The sequence below is a fragment of the Sinohyriopsis cumingii genome, chromosome 2, assembly GCF_028554795.1.
Source record: "Sinohyriopsis cumingii isolate HCF-2022 chromosome 2, ASM2855479v2, whole genome shotgun sequence".
NCBI lineage: Eukaryota > Metazoa > Mollusca > Bivalvia > Unionida > Unionidae > Sinohyriopsis > Sinohyriopsis cumingii.
In genome coordinates this window covers 64,240,913-64,253,167 of record NC_142962.1, presented here as the reverse complement: position 1 = coordinate 64,253,167, position 12,255 = coordinate 64,240,913, and the positions used below count along the sequence as shown (strand labels likewise).

Genomic DNA, 12,255 nt, shown 5'->3' with positions numbered 1-12,255 from the left:
TCCAAGAAGTATGGGGTATAATATTATCTCTGTATCTTGTAATCATGTATGACATGCATTTTATTGGTACCCATTAATTTTTGAAAGTCTTTATATCATTAGATTCAACACAGATTTGATCTGCAGCTTAGTATAAAATCTTGACTGAATTATGGCAGAAAAACAGAATTTTGAATTATAGTCCAATGTTGACCCAGAAGCTTGTCCTCGCATAACAAATTTATTTTGCTCAAAACATTTTGCAGCAGTAAAATTTTACGAAACTTGTCACAGGGCTTCAAGTAAAGAAATTGTACATCAAGTTAGATATTCCATGGCTATTCAACCAAGGTTTCTTTAATTCAGTTATATTTTGGGGGTATCTTGATACATTTATAGTTATGAATAGGTTGTAAATTGCATAGTTGATAGTTTGCTTTAACCTGGCTTATGTTTATTTGCTCATCTAATTTGTGCAAGGTAGTAATTGCAAATATGCATCACATTTCATTTTACAGCTTGTTCAGTTTATTTGAGAGATATTTATATCCACAATTTTAATGCAATTTTAATGTAAATTTTGAGATGAATAACACTCAGACTACATATAGAAATTCTCAGTTTTGAGACAGTAATGCAGCATCGTGTAGCCTGGATTCAGACACAAGTAAGTAGATTTCCAGAAGGATTTTTTATCTGGATGATCATAACATTCTCTTGAAAAAACTTTATGTATAAATGTACCTATACAAATTTGGTGAACAACAGGTAAAGCCAATTGAAGCCATTATCAGTTTTCACTAACATTGACCATGAATGCTTTGTTAAATTGGTCATCTGATTTGTCTGTGAATAAAAATTTACATTGATTTTACATAACTCAAACTTGTATAAAAGAAACCAAGCATTTTATCTAACTGTTTACAAATAGGACACACTTTTTTGACAATCTTTCTCCTTTCAAGTCCTTCAAAGCCCTTCTAGCTCTATATTTGACTGTGACAATAATTTACATTCTTGCTCCTGCCATGATAAAATTCTCTCTCTCTCATGAACCACATCCTGATTTTTTTCCTTCTAGTAATATCCTATTGTAATAGTTGTTTCCTGCTCCTGTATCACATTACAGAGAAACATTATCTTTTCGGTATGCTCTAAACTAGAGATCCATCTCTTTAAACTCTGTGTTTGTGTCTGCTTTCCAACCCAACTTCAAAACTTGATACAAAAATAAACCAAATATCATTGCTAACTTTCACATTAAAATATCTTCCAGTCTTGACAACACAAAAATTGACCTTACAGAAATCCAAAAGTCATTTGTGCCTGTAGCACATCCTTGGCTTATAAAACAACCCAAGGTACTTTTTATTTTGCATGAAGGAAAACATATCTGATACAAATCCTTATATTTTTCATAACTCTTATAAGGAACTTCTTTCTAAATTTAAAGAACAACTAAACAACAATTTATACTGATGGTTCAAAAGGATTTTGAATAGTTTCAGAGATTGGTTTAAATGACCACTTTGCAACTTTTCTTATACATAATGTCTAAGGCAAATAATAAAAAAACATAATATTCATAAATCCTTTAATTTAATAAGTTTGATACTGTTCAATTCTTGGAAGATCTGAAACAGATTCTATGGAATACAGTCCAGATCTTTGAAGATATTGATGATGTTTTATGTACTTGGATGGATCTTTTCATGGAACCAGTTAACAAACATGCCCCTTTAAAAACACACAAGATAAAGACCACAAGCCAGGCTGGGTCTCCCAAGAAATTTTAGATGCATAAAGAAAGAGACCATCTCAAATCTGTAGGAAATCAAGCTGAATATAAAATTTGGAGGTATTAAGCTAATGAAATGATATTTGAAGCCAATCGGACACACTAATAAGAAAATGCTGGATGAAAATAGAAAGAACCCGAAAGCTATCTGGGGAGTTTTTAGAGTTTGGTGAAGGGAAATGTAAGGATAAGATGGAAATTTTATTCCTCAAACATGAAGGCATTTATGCTGGTAATCCATGTGACATCTCAAATATATTTTATGACTTTTTATGTTAAAATTGCAGAAAATCTTAAAGAACCTAAAATTCAACTGATCATCTGGAACTCAAACAGTTTTGTACTAAACAGCTCCCAAACAATATAAAGTTTGAAATTCCTGAAGTGAGTTCTGAATTTGTGTTGAAATAAATTCAGTAAAATAATGATCATAAAGCTACAGGACTTGATATGACTGGACCATCCAGTGTAGCTGCCAGGGTGATTGTTTTGAAAATGTTGTTATTACTACTTCTCTTGATTTGATAGTTGGATTGACATTCTTATATCTAGTTGGTCCTAAATAAAAATGGTGCTGATCAGACCTTAACTATGGCTGCCATAGTAGCCTTCTTGAAAATGATTTTTTATCGCTTCTTCAGAACAGTTGGTCACATAGACATGGGATTTTCACAGAATGACTTCTAATGATACCATAGGGGCATCTAAAAAATCTTACATATCTTGAGACAGATAATTTCAGTTACTTTCTATCCATAACGGTTGAATGGTTAGAGACCAAAGCAAACAATTTGCACTGTAGTTAAATTTATATTTTGAATGTGTCAACTTACATGTGTAAGAAAATGGTGTTAACAAATTTGTTATGTTAGAGTTTCAGAATTATATCAGAGAGGGTTTAAAATCAGCAGTTTAAATGAAGACATGGACAGATGAAGCAGATATATTGTGGGTTTCTGGAAATTATTTATGGTCAGCAGAGCATTTTCCCCTTTGAGGGTCTCTTATGCCATTATGTGCAATGTGTTGCATGGTAGTTAAATGTCTCAAACAATGTTAGTGTTTTGCTGGGTTCGCTAATTTATTCAGAGACAAGCCACAAATCAGACAATGAAGTTACTTGATTTGGAATTCCCTAAGCAAAGGAAGGTGCCTTCATTACCAGCACAGTGTGGGAAACTTGATGTTTTAAAATAGAATAAAATAATAGTATTACTTGTGAAACATCGTTAGTATTGATAAATTTATGGCAGAATACTCTCAAAAGCAAATCATCTTATGTATTTTTTATCTCTATATAGGTTGTACCAGTAGTCAAGATGATTTACATTTAAAAGACTTTGGTTGAAAACAGAATTGTTTGATTTTGTTGCAAAAAAATAGCATTTTATCATCACATTTGCAAGTATCTGTAGAACCTTTAATGTTTTATATTTTTAGGCTCCCCAGAGTTTATTCACTGTTCCATGCATCTGGAGAGAGCATTGGGAAATCTACCCACATCTGAGCTGGAGAAACTTGCTGATTATCACTTTAGACGTCCAGGGTATATTAAATGTTTTCACACTATAGATTTATAAACAACAGTAACTTTTAACTGTCTTAAATCTCTGCACAAATTTTGGTATATGAAATGAATTAGCACACAAATTTGCATGTTTATAGATCAAGTTTCAATCAAAAGGTTCACATAATTGCCATGAAGGGAAAGACTACCTTTTTCTAATACAGAACAGTTATCTGAATAAGTTTGAAGCGTGTCATCATTCATCAATTATATAAAGTATTATATATATGTTTCCTGCTTTTTAGAGAAAAATGGGGTATTAAAGATTTTTTTCTTCTGCCCATACTTCCTTCATCTGTTACTATCACTTTCATGTCTTTACAGTAGCACTGTTAATTATATATTGACAAGATCTCAAATGTTACCTAAATTTGTGGACAGTTTGTACTTGGTAAAAGGAAAGAGATTATTGATTCTGGATTTAAAGTCCAAGATCACTTTTAATAGAAATTAAAAAAATGGTTTCTGCTCAATAACATTGATTCTACATGATGTACAGGTGCATCAGCCACATTTATGGATTGCCTGCATCTGGGATAAGGAAGAAGGACTATTTTGGTGTCAAAAGGCCAAAGGCCAAGGTCACCAACTGGAAGAATAAAATTAGTTTCTGCACAATAATATTAATTCTATTTTACAGACCTGGCTTAAAATTTCTTGTGGTGTATTGGGCATCACATTAAGAGTCATATATTCGTGTTCTAGGTCTCAAACCAAAGTACTGTTTTTTTTTTTCCTTCAGCTTTTTTGATTAGGAAGCCCTTTCAGATAGAGACATAAAACTTTGTACATACAGTTATCAATTCTAAGAGATGAGTGTCACATTTGGGGTTAAATTTTCAAGGTAAAGGCCAAAGTTTTCAGCAGGTGAGGCACAGGACATACATTTACTAAATTGGCTTGTTTGTTTCAGATGCATCTATTAATTGCCTTTTTGAAATTAGTCTAACAAATGAGAATTGTCAATGCGATAGGCAGTGATGTGTAACATCTTGATTTGAAAGCAATTTCTGAAGTTTGAAATAGTTTTTGCTAGCATGAAAACATATATAGCTATCATTTAGTGGTACAGTTGGTTTCAAATGGCATCATAAATTGGCATCTAATGCTGCATTTTAAAATATATTAATACATACAGGTTGAAAAATGCATAAAGAAAGTTTCTATTACATGGGTTGTGCTAATTCCACACCTTATTTGCATTAGTGCATCATTTAATGATCAAGACGTTTGTAATGTTAAAACTGCCTTCATGTTGTCCTAAGGTTTCTTCATGCAGTGGTAAGCAGGTTATAACTTTCCAGTTATTTTTAGTCATTTACTCTTTTAGCAATTGTTTTAAACATTTTATTTGGTATCAAAGAAAGTTCTTCTTTTCCTAAATAATCTTTTTATTAATACTTTTAGAGATTGCCAGTAATGCAGGTGACAGTAATATGTGATTGTTTAAGGTCATACTAATCTCTGGTCAATTTTTGGGGTGCTGAAAGTTTACATTATCAGAGCCTTGAACTTTTGAGGGTGAATTGTATGCATTTTGTTCTAATTAATGGAATAGGAAAAGGTAATATGAAGTTAATTGAAGTCTGTGTAAAACAAACTCAACGTTTTATATATTCTGTGAGTGATCCATATTAATTTCAGAGGCATAAACTGTCTAATGGGTAATACATGATAACACAGATAAACAAAAAATAACAGTGTCAAAAATATGACCAACGGTAAAATCTGTCTTGCGAGCCAACCTCTTTTAATAGCATAAATTGGTCTGTCAAAGAAAAGGTAGACTCTCTAAACAGGTATGTGCAAAAGGACCAGTTTCCAAGCTTGAAATTCAGCAAATATACGTGAATTGTGAAATGAACCAAGGCAGTATTCGTCCAGTGCTAGCATTGTTCTCTTTTTCAGTGGAGGTTCTGCCATAGTTTTATTAAGGTGTTAATGTTATTAGTGATCAGTTGTAATTATGACTTGCAGTTTTGATCAGGCTTTGGGGAAATGTGTCGTATATATATATATATATATATATATATATATATATATATATATAATATATACACACACACACAGAGAAGAATATTCTGCCCAGTGGGTGGTACATAATAACACAGTTAAACATTAAATAGCAGTGTATAAAATAAGTTATATATTGTAAGACAGATTTTCATGTAGACTTGTTTTAAAAAATTCAACTCCAGCTGACATTTATGGAATGGACATCTTATCTTTATTCCTCAAAGACAATAAGTGGAAATGAAATAAGAAAGAGAAATATTGTGGCTCAAACCTTTCAATGACATTGTGAAGAATATAAAAGAGGTTCTCATATTGTGAAGACTGTTAAAGAGATTTTAATATTGTTTGTATAGTTTATGATTGAACTTGTTTGTGACAATTCAGCAAAAATTTAATCTTAGTTTCTTACCTAAAAATGGAATTTTGGAAATTGGAAGGTTCTGTTGTATCAGAAATGTTGTTTTAAAAAAAAACAGATTTATTTTATCTCTGTGAATCAAACTACATCCTTCTCTGAGTCAGGGAGATGCTTTTCCATTTTAATTTTCAATTAATAGTTCATACTTTTATAGATTACATATCTATATTGGCAAACACTTTCTAGCTTTTCATTAATGCATACTGTTCAACAGTCTGTTTTCTTTACTGGTTGTTGCAATATTTATCCATATTTAGTATTTCAAAAAGTGTTTTCATTGGAAAATGAAGTATACACATTTCCTATGCAGCTGACATGGTATATATTTTATGGTCCATTTGCAGATGATCCTTTGCTGTGTACTTCATCATACTACAGTTGACCCACAATACAGGCCCTACTTTTGTTTATGTTAATATTGTTACAATTAAAAGAAAGATGTACCCTGACTTTGTCCTTACACTGCTGATAATAGCTGCTTTATTTCAGGATGGGTATATTTTTATATGTGTGAATAAATGCACTGTTGTAGAGTCTAATGTAAACTGTTAATTTCCCAACATTAGTCTCATAATAGAATTGAACATAAAATGTTAAAGCATTTTTTTATTCTTTATTTGTAAACAATGGTACATCTACTGATCTTCCTGTTAGTAATGGTATTATTTCTGTGATAAAATGACAAAGTTCACACATGTCAAGCAGCAAAATTGTATTTAATATTGTATTGCCTGTCAGTTACTGTTTACCTTTTTTACAAGACAAATTAATAAAATTGTTTAAAAACTAAGATTTATTGTGTTTGTGTGTACAATACTAGCAAGAATAAATGGAGACTGTAGAAACTGCAGTGCTGTTTCTTAATACATAGTGGTGACTGAACAAGAGGCAGAGTTGAACAGCAGCAAAATGCAAAAGCTATTTGGACAGTAAATCTTTTTTCATTTATAGTACCAGTTTAGCCTTGCTCTGTTGATTTGTTTTGTGAAACAGGCCTGTGTTCATAACATATTTTGAGTTTGAAAGTTACTATTTTGCAGTTTCTAACACCAAGGTTGTCCTCTGGTATGAAACAGAAATCTATATAGTTACATAAAATACATAAAAAGTTTCATTTGTTTTGTCAATAACACATTGTGACAAACTGTAATTAAATATATTAATATTCTTTTTCATAAATACAGGGTCAGAAAATGGTCCTTATTCAGTATTGTACTTTGCTATGACCATGTTTTAAAAGATTTGTCCTTATCTGAATTGGCTTACAGGGTTTTCAAATGTTTTGGTTCGATGTGTAAAAATGCAAGGCCAGGTCAACACAATCAGATCAGGTACATACATAAGCAAGCAGGTACATATTCTGAGGTCTACTGCCACTGTTTTATACCCCAGCTTATATAGTGCAATAAATTTTGGTGTAAACAAAAACCAACACATGCAGGTGTTGATTGACTTAATTTATTTTTAGGGTGTTATGTGGATATCATGGTTTGCTGTAGAGCACAAAATTGCAAAAAGCAAGGTAAACATGACAGGAAAATAGAACTTTATTTTTTTTATTGGGCATATTTTTGACCCACATGGTGTGACAAAAAAAATAATGATATCAGTGAAAAAAATAAACCCAGATTCTATGAAGTAGATTTTGAAGGGTACATGTATTTGGTTAAAGGAATGGACAAATTGTTTAAGCCATCAGCTTCTTCGACACTAGACTGTATTATCTATTTATGGCATTGCACATGTGTAGATCATTGCAATCCAGTAGGAAAAGAAATTTTTGTATTCTATAAAATTAGCAGTTGCCTTCAAAGCTTAAATACTTAGGAAACCTAAATGAGGTGTTGGCTTTAAACCACTGAAGTAACTCAAAATATTTTAAAGTCATATTAGATATTTGGCTGAGCAGTATATATTTGGTAGTAAATGTATAGAGTAGATCAGAGCATGTTGACTTTAATAGAATCACATGTTAGACTTTTGAAATCATAAATTAGGCAATATGAATATAAAGAAAGTTGTTATTGGAGAACTTACATTTTACTGTGAAATAGCTTTTTTTTGTGTCGTACCAATTTTTATGGGTTTTATGGTTGCTAGAAACTAAAATTAGGGACTCCATGAACCATGAACCTTCCAAGGAAAGAATAGAACACCTTTACAAATCCATGAATTAAGTTGCAATGGACATGTGATATATTTTCCGAAACCATAAAATTGATACTCATGAAAATATGTGAATTCACAGTATTTGCTCTCATGTTTGAGTTGGGTCATGACACTTTCCAATTCATATGATATAATTTAGGTTTTCATAAATTTCAAGTTATGAGTAAAAAGGAAAGGAGGGATTTGAACTTTCTTTGGATGCGATATTACTAGCCATTTTTTGTTTGTTTAATATTGATTATTGAGGTGAAGAAAAATGTAAAGTATGTACTTAAATTCCAGTAAGCAGTTTAGCTCCTACACAGCCCAGGCAGAGCAGGATGCCATGTTGGATGCTTTGGGCTCCCTTCAAACCAACGCCTCCCAAATGATCCTGTATAAGTACATATTTGATTCTGATAAAGTGGATGAAAGACTGGTACAGAGGCTGCTGGTCCATATCTCTGTCATGGATGAATTGCCAGATCAAGTAAGAGCCTGCTGATTTTTAAAAAATCCTATGTCTGGTTAGAAAGAAAGAAAGAAAATAATGTTTTTTTTTAAAGCTCATTTACATATATTTTTGTGCCCCCAACATACTCATTTTACAAAGCATGGTGCCACCCATGCCATCTGTCCATTCATCTGTCACAGTGTGTTTTCTGCTCATTATTTAGGGAAGTTTCAATAGACTGCAGCCAAATTTGGAATGGATCATTATATTACAAAAATCTTATGCCCCTCTCATCTCCTGCCACTGCTCTCCTGCCACTGCTTCTAATGCTAAGTATTACAAAGCATGAAGTCTTGTAAGTATAATAATATCAAGAAGACAGGAAAGTTCAGTTACAACTTTGGTCAAAATTTGAGTATTGTTGCCTTTGGACCCAAGGCATTACAAACTATATTTGTTTTAAATCAGTGACTTTTTAGGACTAAATGGATATATAAACTAACTTTTAATAGCTGCAATACATTATCTGCTACTATCGCATTGTGTACATTTTCCAAGAATCAAGCCCTCAGTGCAAGCTAAGTATTCCTTCCTCCAATTAGTATATTTAGGCCCAGAATTGGAAGGAATAATTCCAGTTTCATTCTTAGTCATAGTAAGCATATGGAATATCTTCCTCTTTTATCATGGACTTCATATGAGTAACACACGTGCCATGTTTGCTTATTGAAATATGCCTTGTTTGTGTTCTTAAAAGTCTTTTTGGAAAATCATATACACCTCTTCCTTGATAACTTTTGCACAGTTGGGTCCAAAAGCAAATTAGACCACAGTATAAGCGAGAGCATGAGTTACTGAAGTACTTCTGAAAAATTAAGAAAGTGATGCACATCAACAGTTAGAAGAGAACTGGAGAGGTTGGGGTGGGTGCAGGTAAATGGATGGGTGGTTATTTGCTTCATAATCATGTTGGGAATTATTCTTATTCTTTTCTAATGGACTTGTTTGCTTTTCTACATTTTCAAGATAACCAATCTTTGAAAGATTGTTGAAACATTACCGTAAGAGGTTTCAAGACACATTACACATGTATCAGCGTATTACATCACTGCTTTTTGCATGTGAATGTGGATACATTCAAGTCAATTGTTGATTCAGAACAAAACAAGATTCCTTTTTTCAGATGAATGAACAGTTATGTTGAGAACAACATTGAACTTGATTTTCTATTCTATCAGTAAAATATTTAAGCTGCAACTTCACTGCATGTAGTTCTGAAAATTCTGTTTATCCTTAAGGAAACCTCTGAATGACAATTTAAGACTTTTAAACCCACTTCAGACTTTGCCTCTTGCTTCTTCATAATTAACCCTATCTATGAAACTAGAGGATTAGGATGACTCACTGATTAATGTTGGATACTTTAATGATGTTGCTAACTTTAATATTTAAAATGGTATTTTGGTTGTCCAGTTGAAATGAGTTAACTTTGTTACATAGCTGTGATGACTAGCTCTGATGCAGGTAGGATTCCATTCTTTTAATGGTTTTTATTCAGCAACTTGATTTGATACAGTAGATGTAATTATTATGATAATTAAATTCTGTCTACTTTTAATTGATTGACATAAAGTAACAAACACGTTTGTTAGTTGCAGATTAGAACACAACTGGCACAATTAGGTTCTTATGAAAATGTTTTTGGGCATTGCTTCGATGGTCAGTTAGTGCTTTTCATGCTTGAATACAAGAGGGCACATCACATTTATGATGATTATACTGAAACTGAATTAAAAGATAAAACTGAAACATGAATTTCACTTGACAAGACTTGTTTAAATGATATCTATTTCTTAAAGTGTTGGTATCACTTGGCATTACAGACATTTGCACTGATCAATATTTCATTGTATATTTTTATTTATAGTACTGAGAATTTTAAAAAAGAAAATTTAACAAAATATATGACTTCTTGTTTCAAGTGGTAAATTTCAAGCTGTTGATTCTTGGCACTAACTGCCATTTTTGATGATAGAACAAGCATATATATATATATATATATATATATATATATATATATATATATATATATATATATATATATATATAAAGGTTTTGTGTATCAATTTTATTTATGAGTTTATTCATGTTCAGCAAATAGGGCCTACTGTTTTGGTATTTTCTATCAGAAAAAATGGAATCCACACATGCCTCTATGTTATAAGTGGGTTTGTGAGTTATCTGGGTGCACTGAAATGAGGAGAGCTGCATCTTTCTGTGACCATTGAGCATTTTTCTTGCATTATATGAGCTTTTTGGTTCCATTTGCTAATTTTGAAAGGGTTTGTGCCTTGTTTAGAAGTGGTGCTTCTGTTCATTGTCCAGCTTCTTAGTAACTGGTGTTCACGTAAGTATGACATACCCTTGCTTGGTTTCTGGTTATTTTGGTTTTTTGCAATTTTTTCTTGTCACAAGAAGACCACATGGGGTATACCCACCACCTATCTCTTGTGTACTGGTTATTTTAACTGGACTGATCAAGTGTTGGACTTAGCAGGAAGTTGCACACCTAAAGAGGAGGGTGGAAAGGCCCTACTTCCTCATCCTCATCACAAGACAACCCCCTCCATTCAAAGGAGGGCTCTGGATCCCTTCTCAGTTTAGGGAAATCAACTTCCCCTGTTGGGCTAAAACTAGGAGAGATTCTGTATAGTTTGGAGGTCACCAAAAGGCCAAGGTTCCTGGATGTTTAGGCCCATGCTGTGAGTGCTGGTGAAGGATGGATCCTTGGCTGCACAGAAGGTAAAGTGCCTGAAAGCGAGTTGCACTTTCCTTGCATGGATGAGCAGCATCATTTCAAGGTAGACATTGTGCCAGTGATCTTTATAAGCAAGTTATGTCTTCCCAATGACAGGAAAGAGTAGTGATTTTTCCCTTATATAACCAAGGGATTCTTATTTGTAAGATCTTTGTCATCTTATTGGTCTTTAACTGGTTACCTGGTCACCTTTTGCCAGCCACCAGGTGCCAATTACTGGCCACTGAACGCTGATCACCATTATCACTATCACCAGATACCAGCTGTGCCTTTTGAGCAACTGGATGCAGGGCTTTGATTGTTGTTCTGGGGACAGGAATCAGATTGATAACCCTTTGTATATTACTGTTCAGTCCCTTTGAAGTTAGATTGTTAGGTTGCTCACCCACATGGCGGAGGGAACAGATAAAAATCCATCCCTTCCTTATGTTCCTGTTTAATCCTTTGGGCTTTATGGACCCCACCCCCTTACTTGGTAGTGCATCATCTTTCCTGCAATGACATCGTGGATGTCATGACCATGGTTTCAAGGTTATGATGGATATGACTGGCCAAGGACCTGCTCAATCACCTCTTTGTCCAACAAAACGGAGGCAAGCTGACACTCTTTCTTCTTTAACTACATCACTCGATCATAATATCTTAGGAGAACTACTACTACCTCACAAATCCAGCTCTCCCAGCTGAAAGACTTGTTAAAAAGCTAAAAGTTATATATTCACCTAGGTGGTTATCAGGCAGAGTGATCTCCCCTTGTTACATGGATTGGTGCCAAATCCCCAAAATATCTCATTTACTACTTCTGCATGTGCCAAGAAGCATTCTCTCATCACAAGAGATCATGCAAATGCCAGAATCTGCTTAGAAGATATACCCTTACAAGTTTTTCACAAGCCAGAATCCACTTAGAAGATATACCATTACAAATTTTTCTCTTCAAAGGAAAGCATACTCCATCTATATTTCCAACTTTTTCTCTTCCTATGCTGACAAAGTTCTGCCTTTACAATTTTTATGTGCATGCAAGTCTCTACTACCTATAGAAAACTCTTAATAC

At 33.2% G+C, this 12,255-nt stretch overlaps 1 protein-coding gene across 1 annotated transcript in view; it reads left to right on the top strand.

The window, feature by feature from the left end:
- LOC149805052 (uncharacterized) overlaps positions 1-12,255 on the top strand; it is a 105,249-nt gene that overhangs the window by 50,921 nt on the left and 42,073 nt on the right. The window contains exons 11-12 of the mRNA XM_089933481.1: positions 3,218-3,323; positions 8,230-8,416. Of these exons, the coding sequence (XP_089789607.1) occupies positions 3,218-3,323; positions 8,230-8,416 (293 nt within the window). The remainder of the gene's footprint in view (positions 1-3,217; positions 3,324-8,229; positions 8,417-12,255) is intronic.